Source organism: Coturnix japonica, chromosome 6, assembly GCF_054131305.1.
Source record: "Coturnix japonica strain WE chromosome 6, WE-NBRP24, whole genome shotgun sequence".
NCBI classification, from domain to species: Eukaryota; Metazoa; Chordata; class Aves; order Galliformes; family Phasianidae; genus Coturnix; species Coturnix japonica.
The window spans coordinates 39017205-39037029 of NC_140668.1; the positions used below are offsets into that span (position 1 = coordinate 39017205).

General features: G+C 59.2%; 1 protein-coding gene across 8 annotated transcripts; it reads right to left on the reverse strand.

Moving 5' to 3' along the window:
* Positions 1-1467: 1467 nt before the first annotated feature.
* CBFA2T3 (CBFA2/RUNX1 partner transcriptional co-repressor 3) lies at positions 1468-19524 on the reverse strand. 8 transcript variants are annotated; one of them, XM_015874402.3, is made up of 13 exons: positions 13845-13973; positions 12939-13109; positions 8265-8411; positions 7510-7587; positions 6874-7115; positions 5985-6074; positions 5131-5312; positions 4341-4579; positions 4165-4250; positions 3823-4018; positions 3634-3702; positions 3336-3526; positions 1468-2548 (listed from the first exon to the last, which is right to left on the reverse strand). In XM_015874402.3, the coding sequence occupies exons 3-13, from the start codon at positions 8383-8385 to the stop codon at positions 2270-2272; spliced, it is 1773 nt and encodes a 590-aa protein (XP_015729888.2). In that variant the 5' UTR covers positions 8386-8411; positions 12939-13109; positions 13845-13973; the 3' UTR covers positions 1468-2269. The 8 variants fall into 8 exon arrangements, with proteins under 8 accessions (XP_015729888.2, XP_015729884.2, XP_015729885.2 ...); XM_015874398.3 differs by lacking the exons at positions 12939-13109; positions 13845-13973 and adding an exon at positions 19211-19524; XM_015874399.3 differs by lacking the exons at positions 12939-13109; positions 13845-13973 and adding an exon at positions 19211-19469 and having other exon boundaries at positions 3336-3523.
* Positions 19525-19825: the final 301 nt, after the last annotated feature.

The window sequence follows — 19825 nt, forward strand, 5'->3', positions numbered from 1 at the left end:
AATAAAAAACAAAACAAACAACAGGAGGGGAAAAAAAATTTAAAAAATAATAAGAAAAAGAAAGCAAAACAGAAAAGGAGTGGAAACGAGAGCAGACGCCGTGTAAGTGCTCCCGTCCGCTGTTTCCCGGCGAGGCGGAGGTAGAGAGGCAGAGCCCCGGCGCAGGGTGGGGAGGGGGCACACGGGGTTGAGGGGGGGGGAACAGACACCCAGGGAGCAGGCGGCCCCTGTGGGAGCACCCGCAAGACTCTTATATATTACCTCTTCTCAGGAAACGTAAGAAAAATAGACAATATTACATATGTCACACCATAAATAAAGTGAACAGTCACGCAAGGGGCCCCTGGCGTGGCCCCCGGCTTGGGGTCTTGGGGTGCACACAGACTGGCTGTGGGGCTGGGGGTGGGAGATGGCACCATGCTATGGTGTGGTATGGTGCGGGGCACCATGGCATGGCAGGGCATCCACAGCTCACCATGGCATGGCCTGGCTCACCATGGAATGGCATGGCATGGCACAGCACATTGTGGCATCCACAGCATGGCTCACCATGGCACAGCACACCACAGCATGACATGGCATACACGGCACACCATGGCATGGCATGGCACATAATGGCATGGCACACCATGGCACACCACAGCACATGACACGCTATGGTATGGGATCCCACGGCACACAGTGGCACACCATGACACGGCACCTCATAGCACATCATGACACACCATGCCATGGGATACCACGGCACACCGTGGCACATCATATTACGGCATGGCACACCATGGCACGGCCCAGCCAGCCCCTCAGCACCACAACCAGAGCAGCCCGACCCCCTCCTTGTCCCCTGCCTACAGAAAACACACAGGATGGGTTTTTGCAAATCCAGAAAACTAAAGCTCCTATTGAGCACATGACTCCTGCTTGCGGTTCAGCCTAAGCTCCTACGCGCCACATCCTCCCATGTGGATCATCATCCTTTATTTGGCAAATGTCTCTTCTCATCACCATCACCATCATTACGATACTTTTTGGACCTGTGCAGACGCTATTTACATTCCCGTCGAGGTGCAGCACTGGGTCCCTCCTCCCGGAGCCGCTCACTTCCCGTATTGCACTCCGTCCTCACCGCGCTTTGTACAATGCTGCCAGATACACAAAATCACCCCCAGCTCTTTGTCCGCCTCCTGGGGGAGGTGCTGCTTTCTTCTTTTTTTTCTCCTTCCCTCCTGGAAATCGTTGCATTAAACCCCAAAAACATCCAATGTAGGGAGCGGGTTGGGCACGGCCGGGTCCATCCCTTGTGCCATTCCCATCTCCAACGTTGGGCAGAGGTAGGGCTGCACCGCGTCCCTGCTCACGTCCCTAGGGCCACACGGGGAGCGCTGCATCTTTGTTTTGTTAGTGGGTTGTATTTCTTTTATCTCTTATATGATTTTTTTTTTGCTTTTTGTTTTCTCATTTTCTTAAAAAAAAAAAGAACAAAAACCAACCAAACAAACCCCCAAAGATCCTTTTGTTTTTTTTTGCTTTACGGTAACAGAAACTCTTCCAACCCCTGGTGCGGCCATCCGGCCTCGTGCGGACGGGGCAGCATCGGAGCAGGCGGCAACGGAACGGAACGAACTTTGGCAGTGGAGAGACGTTTGGATCTGTCTGGTTTTTGGGTTTCCTTTGGAGCAGAGGTGGGTCTGGTCTGTTCTTGGCTTAGCTAGCAAGGTAGTTACAGGTGAGCTTCCATTGGGCTCGGCGGTGTCTGATTTTTGGGATTTTCCTTTTTTTTTTTTTTTTCCTTTTTTTTTATAATTTCTTAAAGCCAAAGAGTCCGACGGTTTCATTTTTATTTTATTTTTATTTCTTTTTTTTTACAAAAAAAAAAAAAAAAAGAAGGAAAAAAAAATGCACAAAAATAGGTGAAGATGAAGAAACAAAGCCTTCTTCCTCTTCCTGCGAGCGAACTCCTCATCCAGAAAAGAAAAATGGATATAAACAAAAAAAATAGGCCAAAACCCAGCGGGTAGCAAAGAACAGCGATGGCCCAAAGGACAGCAGGGAAAAAAAAAAACCAACAAACCACCAATAAAAAAGTCACCAATCAACCAAAAAAAGCCAAAAAACAAAGACCGGAGAGAGAACAGAGAACGATGAGTATTTGCCTTAACTCCACGTAAAGCCCAGTTTGAGGATCCGTGAGGATTATCTGAGAGCTCGAGGTCGGTTCAGAGGTCACCCAGTATGGGAGCGGAGGGCTGCGATGGGTGTCAGTCTGCGCTCAGCGCGACGCGCTCTCCAATGGGGCCGGGGTGCCTGGCGTGCCGGCACGGGATGCGCCCGCTGAGCCCGCATCGCTGGGGCTGCTGGCCATGGGGGGCACCGCCTCGGGCTGCCCCACAGCTGTGGGGGCGGAGGGGGCCGGCAGCCCCTGCAGAGTCTGCCCGCAGACATGGTGGTGCTTCTCCCAATCCTTGTGCTGGCAGAAGGAGCCGCAGTAGCGGGCGGTGTTGCAGCCGCTGCAGGTCTCGCTCGCTTTGCGCCCGCAGTTCCAGCAGCTCTGAGGGGACAGAGGTGGTAAAACTCAGTGCTGGGGGACAGGGGGCAGCTGACCCAGCCCAGACCACACACCCACCCCAGGCTGTGCTCCCTGGTCCTGCACCATGCACTGCATTCCTGGACCACGAACCACAGCACAGATTGTGCATCTCCGTTCCCAGCTGCACTTCACACTCCAAACCATGCAACCTCCCTCTGAACTGTGCACTAAGTCCTAGGCCACGCACCTCATCCTGGACCATGAACCCTATCCTGGATCACACACTGCATCCCTGACTGAATTCCCACAGTCTTAGACCACGCACCCCATCTTGAACCGTGCACTCCATCCTGAAGGCTGTTCCCTGGTCCTTCATCACATCCCACATCCCAAACCATACACCCTGCACCATGCACCCGCACTCTTGACCATGCATCCTCATCTCAGACTGAGCACCATATCCTGGACCACGCACCCCATCCAACTGTGCTTCCTGATCCCAGACCAAGCATCATCCCATTCCTGGACTCCCATCCCATTCCTGTGCACCCTCATTCTGCATCATACATCCATTCTGGACCATTCTCCCCATCCCACACCACAAATCCTATCCTGGATTATGAATCCCATCCTTGTGCCCCAGTCCTGCACTGCAGACCCTCATATAGGAACACAAACCCTAACCCTGAACTCTGCCCCCTTCTCCCCAAATCCCCTTTCCTTCCCATCCTGACAGCACTGCTGCCACCACCCCAGGGTGCCCTTGGCACGCACAGATGTGGGTCCCACATGCTTCATCCCATCCCACCTCACTGGAGTCCTCCTGCTGGTTGATGACTGTCAGGGCATCCTCGGACGCCTGCCGCTTGGCCTCAGCCAGCGCCCGCTCCATCTTGGCGCGCTCAGTGGTGATCAGCTCGTGGGCTTTGCGCTCAGCATCCGACACAGCTTTCTGCAGCTCGGACATGGCCTGTCGCTTCACCTCGTTCACAGCTTCTTCTGGAAGGGAGGTGGGCAGCGTGGCAGGGGAGATGGGCATCTGGGGGGCTCCCGGCTCCTACAGGCCCCATGGGCACGAGGAGGGGATGCAGAGGGACCACACTCACCAGCCTTCCTCCAGATCTCCTCAGGCATGTACCCTGAGAGCGGCCGTGGTGCAAAATCCCGATGCACATCTACAAAGGAGCAACACCAGGGGGGGACACGTTAGCAAGAAGCCACCCCATCCATACCAACCCTGTGCTGGGGGAATGGCACGAGCACCCCAGGGAGGGTGCAGCCCCCCAGGCCAATACCTAACTGGGGTGCTTCGGAGCTGGAGGAGCTGTTGTGGGGGCGGGCGGAGGGGGGGCTGCCTTTCTTCATGTCCTCGGCGTCGCTGTAGCGGCGGATCCAGTGGTTGAGCTCCTCACGATCAGCCTCCTGGCACCGCCGCAGCACCGTCAGCGACCGCCGCGTCTTCTCCACCATGTCCATGATGCAGTTTAGCAGCTGCAAGGGGTGGAACAGTGGGGCTGGGGGGCTGCGATGCTGGGTGCAGGGGTGGGGTTTGGGCCATGGGAGCCAAGGGTGCCTGGGGAAAAAGGCCATAGGGGGGACACGGTGGGAGCTGGGGGTGGGCAGGGGGTCCTACATACGTTGTTGAGGTGCTTCCACTCCTCTGCCCACTCCCTGTCGGTGAGCCGGTGGTCAATCACCTCCTCCTGGCGTGCCCCATGCACCGCTGCAAGCCATACATGAGGGGGGGTCAGCTCTGCATCCCTCCCAGCCCCACACTGTGCCCAGTCCACCCAAAGCAGGGAGCTGAGCTCACCAGGCCGTGGACGCTCACGGGGGTCGGCGTGGCGGTAGGCGTCGCGGTAGTGGTGTGCCATGGCCATGTCCTCCAGGCGGTAGTGCTGGGGTGGAGGGCCGGGGGGATGTGGCAGCCCGTTGGGGGGGTGGCTCAGCCCATTGCTGGGGCTATAGCGCTGTGCCGGGCTCATGGTGCATGGCCGCTTGCTGAGGTGCTCGGGGTGCAGGGGGTCGCGGTCCAAACCGTTCTCTTTGGTCCTGGGGGGTGGGAGGGAGAGGATGTTGGTTCCCATGGGGTCCCCGTGGGGTCTCCAAGCATCTGTGTGCAACCCCACACACGTGTAGCCATTTTGCACCCCTGACTACATGCCACCCCACCCTTCACTGTGTTCCCCCACACCCATTCTGGCCTGCAAACCACACACCCCTTCTCAGGCCATGCACCCCACTGCAGACTGTGCACTGGATCCCAGACCATGCTTCACATCCCAGAAGACATCCCCCATTCCAGACTGCACATTCTCATCTCAGACTGTGCACCACATCGTGGACATGCAGCCAGGGACAGGGTGCATATCTCCATTCTGGACTGTGCTCCACCTCTCAGATCTCACACTCACATTTTGGATCATTGCAGCACATACAAACCACGCAACCTCACTCTGGACTGAGCACCAGACCCCAGTTCATGCACCTCCATCCCAAGCCATGCATCCTATCCCAGACTACCTCATCCAGAACTGTGAACCCCATTGGCACCCATGACCGCATGCCACCCATGGATGCATCCTTACAAACCACATCCTCACCTGTCTGGCGTCCTCCTCTTGCCACTCTCACTGACCTCCAGGAGCAGCTCGGAGGAGTCGATGGGTGAGGAGGCGTTGGCATCCAGCAGCAGCTGCTCGTGCTGTGCCAGGTACTGCGCCGGGCTCTGCTTGGCCATGCGGGCGCAATGCAGCAGCTCACGCTGCAGCAGGGGCAGATTTGCCTGAAGGGAGGAGAAGCGAGAGTCCAGACCTCATCATAGCTCCACAAAAGCTGCCCCAAAAGCAGCCGCCCCCATCCATCCTCATAGCTCTGAGAGCAGCAGCGGTGGAGCAGCAGGAACACATGTAAGCCAGGTGCTCCGGCTGCCAGCTCTGCTTTTCTCTTCAGGCAGCTGATCCACAGCCAAACCCCCATCTGTCCGACACGTTAACGCGAGGCAGAGACACACACCGCCCTTTTCCCTGGCTGGGGGAACAACCCCGAAAAAAAAAACAACCAACCAACCAACCAAAAAATCCAGAGTCTGGGAAGCACGCCGCGCCCGGCTGCTTGCACTTAGAGCCTAATGGGAAGCAGCTGGAGCACAGGGTGGGAGCAGCTGGGAGCAGGGTGCTGGCCTTGGGGATGCTCTGCTGTCCCCCCACAGGCAGCCTTGTTTAAGGGCAGCAAAGGGTTCATAAGTGGGGAGGAGGCACAGGTTCAGCATTTCCCAGCTTACAGGGCCAGAATATCTGGCAGCAGTGGGCGAATCCCTCCACAGCGGGAAAAAAAAATAAGGAAAGAAAATGTCCAAAAAGGGGATTTTGAAATGAACTACAAATGGTTTGCAGACAATCCACGCCCCATGCGTTACTGTGGACAGCCCCACGGGAGGGACAGACGGGACACTCACCTTCAGGAAGGGGATGACGAAGGGCCGCAGTGGGAAGTTGGTGGCCTCCTGCAGCTTGGCGTGGAACTCCTCGATGGTCAGCGTGGAGTTCTGTGGGGACAGCACCCACTCAGCCCCAGCCCTGTGCCCCCCTGTGCTGCCCCAGGGGAACCCTCTGCTATTCAGAACCTGCAAGGTGCCTCTGTTTATCCAGAACTTAAGGCACTGCAACCCCAAGGGGCTCCTTCTTGCCATTTAACCATACTGTAGAATCATGGACCACAGGATGGGTTGGTTTGGATCGGGAAGGTCCTTAAAGTTCATTGAGCCATGGGATGGGTTGTGTTGGATCACAGAGATATGGAGTGGATTGGATTGGAAGGGTCCTTAAAGATCATTGACATGTGGAATGGGTTGTGTCGGATCACAGAGATATGGAATGGGTTGGATTGGAAGGGTCCTTTAAGATCATAGAGCCACAGAAAAGGTCAGGTTGGAAGGACCTTAAAGATCATGGAGCCACAGAATGATAGGATATATTGAGTTGGGTTAGAAGAGACCAAACAGATCATAGAGCCATAATGATTGGTTTGGAATGGATCTTAAAGATCAGGGAGCCATAGAATGATAGAATGGGTTGGGTTGTGCTGGGTTGGATGGGAACTTAGAGAACATCCAGTTCCAGCTCCCTGCCATGGACGCAGTTGCACCCACCAGATCAGGATGCCCAAAGTCCCATCCAAGCTGGCCTTGGGCTCTCCCAAGCATGGGGCACACACAGCTTTTCTTTTTAGCCCGTGTCTCCTAACATCTAACCTAACACTAAAGATTGAGCATCATCACCACCCATCATCTCCATCCCAGACAGACCCAGGGCTGGGGCATCCCATGCTGCTCCCCATGCACATACCACGAGCCCCAGGACGAGGGTGCGCACCCGCTCCCCAATCTCAGGTGAGATGTCATTGCCAAACTGCTGCAGGGTGGTGAGGAAGCGCTTGAGCTTGCTGAGCTGTCGGGCTCCACAGGCAGGTGGGAGCTGGTGGGTGGACAGCGAGGCGCTGGAGGAGGTGGCCGGCCCGTTGCTGAACCCATTGGGGGTGGACGGGGCCCCATTGATGGCAGTGGGTGAGTGGCTGCTGCCGTTCATCACTGCGAGAGGAGAGGAATGGAGAGGTGAGGGATGGGGAGGCCTGAGAATCCTGTGGGTACCATGGGGATGGGGTCCCTTTGGGTCACAGAGCATTGGGTTGGGGGCAGCACCCGGTGCCCCACTCCCATCCCACAGTGCTGAGCAGCACGGCCATGCCCCACACATGCACTGACCTTGCGGTGCCATGCCACACTAAAGAGGGGCCTAAAATAACCCTGTGGCCACAACTGCTTTTATTCCCATGACAGGTGCGATCCTAAGTTAGCTGCCACAAATGTCCCTCAGCCGGCATGGGGATGGGGTGTGCATCTTTGGGATGGGGGCAAGGAGAGGGGCCGGGGGCAGCGCTGCATCTCGGGTCTCTCATGAGAGCGTGTGCTTCACTTTACTTACAGAGACAGACCATCGACCATTTCAAGCAACCATGAAAACGGCCGCGAGGAAGAAACGTCGGAGGGACAGCGTCTCGATCTGCAAGCAAAATAAAACACGCTGTGATGAGAGAGCAGAGGGGCAGCTCTCAGCCCGGGGTGGGACCCGGGTTTGGGCACAGCACCACGGGCACAGCTCCGTGTGTCCCATTGGAACACAGTGAGTGCTCCACTGCCCCATTGGGTCCCTTGCAAAACTTCCATGAGGGTCAGAACAAGCCAAAACACAGCCCCAAAGCAGGGCCGGGGCAGTAGCAGGGTGCCCACACCAATGGGATGGGGATGCCCACAGTGGAAGGGCTGAGATTAAAAAGCAAAACCCATCAGAGCGCAGACGGGCGCAATCTGATTTCCATCTGGTTGGGACCACAGCCGGGCACAGCGGGGAGCAGGGCTGGGGCTGGGGCATCATTTTGGGGCTGTTTCATCCCTGATGGGGTTTCTATGCAAGAAGGAGGCACAGGCATGCGTGTGCTTACAGAGAGACCTCAGCAAGCCACAGCAGTGCTGGTGGCAGGGACTGCCTTGTCCCCTGCCTACCTGAGCTGCCTATCTGTATCCCAGAGCTGCAACATCAGTGTTGGGACCAACCCAAATGTGAGCCCTGCAATGAGCGCACAGAGCACTGGTGTGGCCGGGGTCCCCCCAACTACAAACACCCCCAGCATGGTGCAAGCCCAACTTTGCCACCATCCCCATGCCCATCCCCATACTCACTGGTGCTGGGTGTGAAGGAGGGGTGACGTGTGGTTCCCTGCGTGACGGCGGGTGGCGGCGGCGGCATGTTGGGTGGCGTGGACCTGGGCTGCGTCTTGATGTCAGCTGGCGAGTCAGGCATGGTGGCGGCCCGCAGAGCGGCGGGGTCTGCGGGGACAGGGCAGGTGGTGAGTGGCACCTGGGTGGGTTTGGCACAATGGGGACCACGGGCCTTTCTGAGGCAACTCCAGGACTAAAGTGGGGTGGGAGTGTGGGGCACGGCACCTTGTGCACAATGCGGGCACGTGGTGCATCCAACAGCAGAGCAGCACCCAGCCCTGAGGGCAAACGGGGTGAGATGGGGGACTCAAGGGGCAGCCCTGGAGATGGCACCGAACCCAGCAGCACCCATCTGGCACCGGGTGCCCATCCAGCCCTGCCCCCATCCAGCCCTGTCCCCACACCGGAGAATGGCGGCGCCAACACGGCTGTTCCACACTCCCCACCGGGAGGAGAGTTTCCACGAAGCTGAACAAACACCCGCGGAACCGCCGTGTCTGGGCGTGTGGTTTCTTTCCTTTTCTCCCCCCTCCTCTCCAAGCCATAAATTTTTCCTGCTGTGTTCGCAGTCCAAACACCGCCATGCGGGCACGGCAGCAAGAGATGGCCCCAAAATGAGGCACCTCTCAGTGCTAGAGCCCAGGGATGCCCAAAGCCATGCTGGGTGGCTGTCCCCACAGCAGAACGCTGCCTTTCCCTCTATACACCCCACTCTTTGCCCCCCACTGCCCCCCAAGTGACAGCACCCTGCTGTCAGCCACGTGTCCCTCTGTCCCTCTCAGGGGTCACATTCAGTGCTCACGCTCAGCCCCCAAACGTGGCAATGTTTGCCCAGCTCCACTCAACCTCCGCTGGAATTTTTTCCCCCCCATTTTATTATTCTTTTTTTCTTTTCCTTCTCCTTTTTTTTTTTTTTTTTTTTTTTTCCTTTGGGGTAATTTGTCCCAGCCGCTCGGGGCTGTGTCTGTTTTCCTACATCTGGTTTCCATTAGGCTCAGCGCAGCCCAGATGAATAAGTAATAATATAAAAATAAAAGGATTAGTCTTTTCTCCGCCGCCACACCCCGCCCTGCCTCCCCCTTGGGAATGGGATGCCGGACCCCCGCGCCCCCAAACCCCATTTGTCACACCACAGGGTTTAACCCCCAGCACGCTGGGCTGGGCATGGTCCCCATGGGGTGATGGCTGTGCCACCACTGCAGGCACCATGTGGTACAGCTGTCCCTCTGCTCAATGGGGCAGTTGGGGACAAGGACAGCAGGGCTTGTACCCATAGGGGCTGCACAGCACATGGGGTGGTTGCACCCCTTCTGCATCCTCCGGCACGGAGCTGGACCAGAGAGCTCTCGGTGATGAAGGGGTTAAAAGGGAATTAAAAGAACAGCATCTTTCATGCTCTCCAAATGGCCACAAATGAAATCCAGATGCTGGAGGCGACGTCTCCTGAAGCCAGGCTGCCTCCCAAACAAAGGAAAGCATTCCTGCTGCTCAGCTGCTGGTGCCACGGGGGCCAAGAACAACTCCCAGATAGGACTGCGAGGGCCGGAGCTGCTCCATCTGGAGTGCGTTAGGGCAGCGCTGCGCCGGCGGCAGCTCCACGTGTGCGACCGGGCAGGGGTCGGGGGAACACACGTGGGGGAATGGGGGCACAGCCACCCTGCTGCCTTCCTGGGGCAGAAAATGGTTATGGGAGGGCCGAGTATCACATCCCAGGAAGCAGCTCAGGGAGCAGCTGGGGTCACACCACTGAGGCTATGGCGATGCTCATTGGGATGCCCATAGGGATGTCCATGGAATGCTCATGGCTGTGCCCATTGGGATGCTCATGAAGATACTCATAGGGATGCTCACCAAGCCAAACCTTCCCTAGTGCTGCCACCAGCCCTAGGACACAGCCCCAGCACAAGGAAAGGCCCCACCCTGGGGATACCATGACCACGGGGGTGACACCAGTGAGGACATAGAGCATCATGGTGCTGGAAGGATGCTGCTGACCAAAGAGCCATCCTATATCTAAAAGGGTTCTACAGACAGGCAATGGGGGCACAGAACAGTGGCAGGGTGAGGAGGGTGAACTGCTGGCAGATTGAAAGTGAGATACCCCCAGGGCAGCCCCCAGCCTGGATGCCCACAGTACCTGGGCAATGCGCCTTCAACCCAAACCAATCCAACCCAAACCAATCCAACCACAGCTCCCAGCCAGCACAGTGGGAGAGAGGAGGGGGGATGGAGGACACTCTGATTTGCCTTAAAAAAGAACTAAGAAGGGAAAAAAAAATCCCCAACCCCACAAGAAAAAGCCCTCTCTGTTTTACAAGCCTTCATTTGCTATTGTTTATGTAAACAGGTAAATTGTTTCGTATCTCAATTAAAAACATCTGCCACATAAATGAATACCAATTAACTCATCCTGTTTTTAATTACTCTGTTAATTACACACAGGCAGCAAAAAGGATGGCAGGGGAATAGGGAAAGCATGCTCGCAGCCCCCCCCTTCCCACCTTGCTCTTGGCAAAGATCCGAAATATGCCCAGATAATGATGGATTAAGGTGGCTGGTGAAAACAATGGCTCGTCGCCAGCTCCGGGGATTTCGGCTCCCTCCCGGGTTCCTCGTAGGGTATTTCCCATGGCCTCCCCGTGACGCCCCGCTTCAACCCCCCCCCCCTTTATGCCCTGGGAACGGCCGCACCCCCCCGCAACGCACCCAGAGGGGGGAGAGACGCCCGCAGACACACGCAGGGAGGAAGGAGGACGCTTTAACCGCGCATCATCCCCGCGGACCCGACGCAGCCGTGATGGATGCGGGGTGGCACCGCTCCCCGGCGCGGCGCTGATCACCGGGTGACCCCCGTGCCGTCAGCTGCATCGCTCTGGCGGCTCCCCCCCCTTTATACTCCACTCCCCCCCCCCGGGCTGCGGGCGGCGTTCCAAGCGAGCAGATGGGGCAGGGGGAGCGGCGGCGAGGAGGAGAGCAGAAAAGGCTATTTTCTCACGCTACATATTTTACAAGTCGAACATTTTGTGCGTTTCAGCTTTTGCCTGGAAAAAGCGTCTCGGGACCGAGCTCCGGAGCGCGTGACTCAGCGTGGGACCGAGAGCTGGGAACGGGATCCCGTGTCCCTGTGCCTCTCTCCAAGCTGAGGACCCGACCCAGAAGTGATGGGGGAGCGCAGGATGGACCCTGCCCCGCTGCCCAGCGCTGTGCCCCACCGCCAGCAGTTTGCAGGAGGAGATGATACACACACACATATACACGCACACCCCACCGTGCCGTTCCCCAGCTGTCTGTGCACCTGGGAATTAAATAGACTCTCTAAACACCACGAACAAACAGCAGCAGGGTTAGCATGGGAACGTGTGGGGCTGAGCTCTTCAAAGCATTGCCCAGATCGGGAGGCATCCAGGGCTGCAAACCACATCCCTGTGCAACGACCATATCCCAGTGCAGTGGGTAAGGGCACATCACGGGGCCACGTCCCCATGCAATGGCCATGTCCCTTTGCCATGGCTATGGGCACACCGTGGGGTCACAGTGTTAAAGCGTTCCCTGCCATCTTTTCTGCAGTGTTCAAGGGTGGCCTCATCCTTACAAGCGGCCCTACAAGCACTGGGATGGATCTGGGGAGAGGGGGGGGTCCATCAAAGCACCCCCACAACCTCCAGGCTGCTGCATCTCCAACTCTTTGTGTCTCTTTAACTGCAGGCTCCATGTCAAGGCAATTTCACCCGTGTGAGATTTAATGCAATAAAAGCAGGGGGGAGAAAAAAGAAAAAAAAGAAAAAGAAAAATATTAATGAGAATTTTGCAAAATAAACAGGAAATCCTTTGGATGCTTTCTGGAAACGTTGGTCAGCATCTTCCGAAGGGAAGCTGCGGGCTCGTCAAGGTGGGGCTGCCCCTGGGGAGGCCGAGAGGGCTGGGAGGGGAGGCAGCAAACGAGCTCCAGGAAATCCAAAAATAAGCCCCGACCCGGCCAGGGGCAGCACCGGCAGCTCAGCCTCCATCCCAGCGCTGCGGACACTCCAGCTTTGCACTGAGCTCTTATTGCTGCCCGCAGGGTCAGGCCATGAGCTGCTCACATCGTGCCTGTGCCACAGCTGCACCCGTCCGGCCAGGGGCTGAATCAGTGCCCGTGGCTGCCCCCCCTCTTGTGCCACGGGGAGCAGCTCTCCGCCCGGGGTCCTACAGCACTCGGGGCACCCTGCGGGGCTGTGAGCATGAGCGGAGCTGACCGCTCATTGCCACGGTGAAGCCAACAAGGGTGCGCACAGCACAACACAGCACAGCCCACCCTGAGCTGCCAGCGCCCCGAACCCCCTCCCCAAGCTCCGCACGCAGCACCGGGGCATTTCTGCACCCACCACCCTCAAACTCCTCAACAAACCAAACCCTGCACCCCCACGCGAGGCCTCATCGCACACAGGCACCCAGCCCCACGGCAGCACCCAGCCCCATAGGAAAACATTCCTCCTCCTCCTCCCTATGCGCACATTTACCAAACACAACGTGCCCCCAACACCCCCCTCGCTTCTCCCGGCACGGAACCGGAGGGAATCGCAGCCCCCAACGCTCTGCTCGACCCAAACCATCGCGGTACCCCCAACTCGGGGCTGTGGGGCTGCGGATCCTCACCCGAGCGGCGCTGCGGGGCTGCGGCTGCCGGGGTTCTCAGCGCTGCCCCCCGCTGCTGCTCCGCACCCGCTGCGCGAATCCGGGACGGCTCCGCAGCATCTCCGAGCCCGAAGCGGAACGGCGACGGTCGGTCCTCGAGTCGCTCGCCAAAGGAGCGTGGAATTGATATTCCTTTCAGTTAAAGGTGGAGGAAAAGGGAGAAAAAAGAAGACAAAATCTCTCTTTGTTTCCGAGCAGAGAGAAAACAACGGAGGGAAGAGCTCCGGAGCTCCTTGTGAGCTGGAGACGAAACCATCGCTCAGATTCAAAGGCACTGTCAACGCGCACGTGACCCCAAATTAAGAAAACAAAATGAAGCGGCGGCGGCTCCGTTAACACCGAAGGGAAGTTGCAAAGTTGGTTTTTTTCCTCGGTTAAGAGCGAAAATAAAACAGCCCATCCCAAAACCCGCAGCCAAAGGCTCGTGGGAGCGGTGCGGGGCCGCGGGGTCGGGGCGGTGCGGGGCGGTGCGGCCGTTCCCCGGTGCCACCCCGCACCCCGAGCACCTTCCTGCGGCCACATCCACCGGCGGGGCACCGAGCTCCGCGCCCGCCGAGTTTGGCAGCAACGCGTCCCGCAGCCGTGCGGGCGGCTCGGGGCGGTGCGGGGCTCACGGCTGCGCTCTGCCCGCGGCCAAACGACGGGAGCCGAACGCAGACGCCGGCCGGGCAGCGCTCCCCGCACCGCGCCCCGCCCCGGGGGAGCGCCCCGCAGCCCCGCAGGGCGAGGAACCGCACCGGGCTCCGCGCCGCCGCCGTTCCAGTCCCCCTTATCCGAGACCGGCCGCGATCCGGGAGCGCTCCGCGGCACCGACGGCACCCGAGCCCCGCGCACCGGGAGCGGCCCCGACCCCTCCCCGGTACTCACCGTCCCGAGGAGGTACGTCCCGAAGCGGACACCGCGGGGAGAACCGGCGGCCCCGCGGCCCCGTTAAGGCCGAGGCGGGCGGAGCGCGGCCCCGAGACGGCGGCGGCTCCCCCCGGCACCTGCCCCCAGCGCCCGGAACCTCCGGGAGCCGCCAGCCCGGGGGTCGGGGCGCTGCCCCCGGCGAGGGGGGTGGGAGGGACGGACGGCGGGAGGAACGCGGGTCGGGAAGCGGAGAAACCGCTCAAATCCTCGGGGCCCTTCGCCCCCTGCGCTCTGCCCTCCGGCCCATCCCCCGGCACCGTGCAGCGGCCACGGGGTCCCGCGGCCGGGCTCCCGTGCGGGGATGGGCCGCCCGCAGCCGCCGCCGCCCGCCCCGGAGTGAGCGCCTCCCGCCCGCGCCGCTGCCTTACACCCGGCAACGCCAACGCCGCCGCTATGGGGCGCCCCACACCGGCACCGGCACCGCAGCCCGAGCGGGGAGTGCGGGGGGTGCGCGGGGAGATGCGGGGGGTGTAGGGAATGAAAAGGTGGAAGGGATCCGGGACAGGATCCTGCCCGTCCCAGCCCCCAGGTTTGGGGGCTGCAGAGAGATGGAGTCTGTAAAAGGTTCAGGGATCTGCAAGGGATGCAAAGCTGCGGGGGGAGGTGTGGGTTGGGGGCTGCACGTGTCCTGGGAGGATGCAAGGGGTTGGGGTGAGGGTTTGCATGGCGATGGGAGATGTTTGCATGGGGCTGGGGGATGGCAATGGGCATGTGAGGGCTGGGGGGTGTGAGGGGCTGGGGTTGGGGTTGCTTTGCTTCCTTCCCCCGCTGCCCCAAGGATGCTCAGGTTGCAGCAGGAGCAGCCACACACACAGCATCTGTGCAGCCCCAATCCATGCACCCACCCCTGCCTGGCCATGGGGTGCCCCCAACCCACACCTCCTTGGCTGGGCTCCCTGGGGCCAGCTGGACACATAAGTGGGGTATGGGGCTCCCTGCCTACCCCAATGCTCAGCACAGCCTTCATGCACAGCTGGGCATTGCTGGGTGCCCTGTACCTGCAATGGGGGGCAACCTTAAGGGTGTCCCTCCTTCTCCAAGTCCTACTACAATGTTGTTGCTGCCTTGTGCAGCGGGTAACGCAAGCCCTGCTAATTTCCCTGCCAGTGAAGCCCTGCCTCTTTGCGTAATCGCTCTGCTTGGCAGCTGCCTCCCTCTGCAAGTTGCTGCGTGCGGTGCCTGTCTGCTTCTTGCATCAGTCATCCTCGCCTCTTCCCACAGCACGGGCACTGGGGATGGTGGCAGCGCTGCCAGGCTGAGTGTCACCAGCATTGCACAACTGCTGCCGGGTGCTGCGTGGCACCAACGCTGCAGAACAGCTGTGCAGCTGCTGCACAGACCCTGCCCTGGGCACTGCGTGGTTGTGGTGTGGCCACAGCACAGCTGTCACGCAGCCACGGCTGGGTTATTGCACAGCCGCTCTGCAACCACTGCACGGCCACTAAATGACCATTGCATGGCCACCAGATCACCGCTGCATGCCAAGCTCCCGCTGCACCACATTGAGTTGCAGCAGCAGCCCCAGCTGGCACATGCAAATACAGCAGCATGGGTGCGTTTGGGCACACGGTGCTTGCAAGGTGGAGCACCCAGCAATTCCTAAAGTGCTCCCCAGTGATGCTCTGGTTCCTATCACTGCTCAATGCAGGAGGAGAGCAAGGAGCAGGCCATGGGGATGCCTTATGAGCTGCTGGATTTGCTGTGAAACCCCCAGGTAAGTGCCTGCCTGGTGACCCCCATAAGCACAGCCCGCCCTGTGCTGTCCCATCCCACCCCCCTTCCAACCCTGGGAAAAGCCCCCACCTTCTCAATTGCTGCCTCATGTGCCACCCGGTGCCGTTTGGGTGCCAGAGGCCGCTGCGTTTCCATTCGACGCGCGCCGCCCTGTAATTTGGGTCTATTGAAGTCATAATTCACCGCTGCGAAAATAAACATTTGTGTCAGCCTGTTTCATTCCGAGGGCTTCGGCTGAATGTTAATAACACCCCGATGATCAGTCTGCCAGCACGTGGCTGATGGGACAGAGGGACCACGGCCACCTCATCACTGGGGATGGATGTCACCCTCTGTCCCCCCCCCAACACACAGAGAGGGGACAGCGGTGGTGCAGTCGCTGTGAGATAAAGGCAGTATTAGGAGCATGAAGCCTTTGGGTTCTGCCCCCAAACCCTGCACCCATCATGGGTGGGTCCAGCAGCACCTACTGGGGTGCTCCGTCCCCACCGAGGAGGGGCCCTGTGCCCCCCCACCTGCATCTCCTCAGCCTTTATCTCTCTCCTGCTCTCAGCATCGCTGCAATTACAGACACTTTAAAACACAACGATCTGGCTGTTAGTGTGATGGATGACAGAACCTTTCGGTCTGGTTTAAATCACTGCTGAGAGGGAGCAAACTTCCCCACGTTAACCCCTTCGTACCCCCCTCACCCCCCACCCCCCAGTTCAACACTCCCATGGGCATGTGTGGATCCCATGGGCTGGCACATGGGGACGACCCAGCCATCCCCACACCCCCCTAAACTCTGCAGCAATGGGAGAGCAGCACAACAAGCAGCCAGGCTGGCAGATAAGCTCCTGCAAGGGGATGATAGCCAGGATCTGTCCCAGCACAGCACTGGAATCCTTCCTCTGCAAATCTGGGGCTGGCAGGATGGGCCCCACAGCCCTTATGGGTTTCCAGAGGGACTGGAACCTTCTATAACGACTCTGGGGCTTTGTGTCTGTTGTGCCATTGCCAATTGATGGCTCAGCATGCGCACGTTGTCTCTTTGTTTAAGGAGGTGGCATCTCCCACCACCGAGCATCGTCCCTGCAGTGGTGCTCCAGTGGTGCCATGGGTGATGGCAGCACCAGGACACATCATTTCTGGCTCAGTGTGTGGATGGAGGAGGGATGTCCTTCTGCACAGGGCTTGGGGAGCTGACAAGGAGCAACCCCAGGTAAAAAGGTTCCCCTTTGACAGAGCTTTGGGATCTCCAAGAGCAGACTGCAGCCCTCAGTGCTGCTTTTCTCATGCCTTCCCCTCCCCACTCCTTGAGTCACCCCATGCCCCACACTGGGGCTCATATGGGGTGAAGGCACCCAGCCGTGCCCTCAGGTTTCCGGTGTCACCCTGTGTGTCTGCCTGCCCGTCTGGGTTCCCCCATCCAATCTGCTGCCTCCAAAGATCTAAGCACGTCGTGAGGCTGAGCATCACCAGGTGCTTCCCTGCAGCACAGAGCAGGCACTGGGCAATGCACAGCCCCACCACCTCAGTGCATGCATGCATCGAGTGGGCTTTAACCTCAGTTCCTAAATCCATCCCTGGACGCATTGCAGGAGCTCCTCTGCAGCCCTCAGTGCTCTCCCCTGAGCAGTTGGGGCCGGAGCCCCTCTTCCCATGCACTGAGTGGGCAGGGGTGGCACAGGAGAGATAAAGGCTGGTGGGCAGCCAGTGGCTGGAGGAGGCAGCTCGCCCTGCTGCCTATCGCCCGCCGCAGCTGCATCCGCTGCAGGGACATCTGCTGTGCAGGAAGCGGCTGCCGCCAGCTCTGCTGAGGGATGGGGCTCTGCTCTGGCTGTGCCTGCCTTCCCCTGCTGCTGGGCTGGACAGATTCGTTGCTGTTTGGGAGTGCTCCCATGGAAGCCAGGCCCTGCTTATCGTCCTGCACCAAAGAGCACAGCACGGCTCAGGCACTGGGGGTCCGGGATGTGTCACCATCCCTCTGTGTGCACTGAGCCTCCAAGTTGCTGGCGCCGTGCTTGCAGCTTCTCTGTGCCTTAAGACCCATCTCTCAGCCCCACCGCAGCACGGCAGCCCCTCTTCTGCTTGTCAAACTGCCGCAGCCTATTAACAGTAGGGATTTAATTAGTTTGTATTGTACTTCCAACAAGTCAGGACCCTGCAAAATCAAGTCAGAACCCATAGGAAGAGTTGGTCCAGCGCAGTCTTCTCTGGGGCAGCACAGCAGCACCATGCTGTGCCATGCGCTGTGCCATGCTCACAGCAGAGCCACCCAACAGCTCTGAGTTGCATTACAAGGTCCAGCTGCACTGCAGCAGCAATGGACATTGCAGCGGCCTCTGTCCACCTGCACCATTTCCAAGTTCCCAGGCTAAAAGCAGGGCTCCTTATCACCAGCAAAAAATGTGCCACCTCTGTTGTATTTCATTTCCCTTTCCCCACCTCTTCCCTGCCCGCTGCGCATCCGAGATAACAGCTCCGCGCGCCGACGCCGCAGTGAGGAGCAGCAACGGCCCCAGCAGCCCTATCGCCTCCTGGCTGAGCCGCGAGCAAATCAGGAAGTTTGCCGAGATATTTGGCCAACAAAACAAACATTTCTCTTGCCAAGCCTCCAACCGGCAGCTCCGCCAGGCAGCAGCAATCTGCACGGCTCCTCTCGCTGCACCCTTCCAGTCAGCCTTGTGTTATCAGCCCTGGGATGCACTGAGTGTTGGGGCTCTGTAGGCAGCACCCGGTGTGTGCCAAGGCAGGGCGAGCAGCGCCATCCCTACACTGGGCCTGTGGTCCCCATTGCTGCCACAGCCCTTGGCATGTGGGGGGACTGTGCTTCAATTGAGAGATGCACTTGGTGCATGATGCTGCACCTGGTGCATGGTTCTGTGCACAGTGTATGGTTCAGCTCCTAGTGCATGGTGCTGTGCCTGATGCACTACGTTGCACTTGGTGCATGGTTCCATGCATGGTGCCCGGTGCTGCTCCTGCTGCATGGTTCTGTGCCCGGTGCACGGTGCCGCAGAGCTCGCTGCCGCCAGGAAAAGGGGTGAGCAAAGGGAAGCAAGGCAGAGGGCCAGCATTGTTCGCTCCGGGCAGACAAACGCCGGTGACTCAGCCGGCAGCCGCTTTCCTTCCCGCGCCCGGCACAGCCCAGCGGGTGCCCAGATATGGGGCTGGGGGAGCAGAGCACAGCAAATGGGGACCCACAGACCCTGCGGCTGGTCCTGGTGCTGTAAGGAGCACCTGGAGAGCCACGGGGCCGGGCCTGATGCCACTGCCACAGTGTGAGCGCAACGATGTGCTCCTGAGCAGCACGTGGGCTGATGGCCCCTTAGTGACAGAAATCACCAGGCAAACTGAGGGCTCAAATACCACAGACAGGATAAAATTGCAGCTGATTTGCGGGGCTGGCACCAAGCAGGTCCACTTCTCCTGCCAATGCTGCAGACTCAGCCATGCCCTCTCACTGCCACCAGCCCACATGGGGACACCCCATAGGTCACCCACCCCTGCCCAGTCTGGTGGCATCGGGACGAGTCACCATCACCATGACGCACACACGTGGGTCAGCCACAGCCCCCATCTCCCCACATCCACCTCGCTCTTACCTGGGCTGGTCCTGCCAAATGGTTGCCCTTCAAGCCTGGTGGTGCCTCCGGGCATCACAGCGGTGCCAGCAGTGCGTGGCACAGCCAGCCTGCTCCTGCACAGCTCTGTGTCACCGTAGGAGCCACGCTGTGCAGGCTGCGTGCTGCAGGGCTCACTGAGGTGCAGTGCAGTGCAGGGCGTCCTGCCCGTACGGTGCCTGCCCCACTGCCACGGCCGTTCGTGTGACCGCCGGGCCCGCGGTGGCAGCAGCACCGAGTCCCATGGCGAGGGGGAAGGTGAACAGCTGCCGGGCAGCGATAATGCGGCGGGTGGGGGGAGGCCGGGCAGCTGCACCCGTGTCCTTCCCCAACAGGAACCATCTGCGACCAAGCCCAGCACTGCCTTCCCTATCAGCCATTCCGGTCTGACTTTCCAACAACTTCCCCTTCGTGCCGGCTTCACTTCCTCACAGAGGGGACAGTGCGCTACAGCTCGGCACAGGCAGCAGCATGGCACAGCATGGCATTGCCATCAAGATGCAGCATGGCACAGCATGGCATTGCCATCAAGATGCAGCATGGCACAGACAGTGAATAGCCGTCCAATTGCACAGCTGTCCAATTGCAGCATGGTGT

Excerpts from the sequence above, each read along its gene's own strand:
- CBFA2T3 (XM_015874398.3), bottom strand. The coding sequence starts at position 19,265 with ATGCCCGGAGGCACCACCAGGCTTGAAGGGCAACCATTTGGCAGGACC. Across the intron at positions 6,075-6,873 it reads CCCTCGTCCTGGGGCTCGTG|AACTCCACGCTGACCATCGA; the intron begins GTATGTGCATGG and ends CTGTCCCCACAG. Across the intron at positions 4,019-4,164 it reads AGTGGAAGCACCTCAACAAC|CTGCTAAACTGCATCATGGA; the intron begins GTATGTAGGACC and ends CACCCCTTGCAG.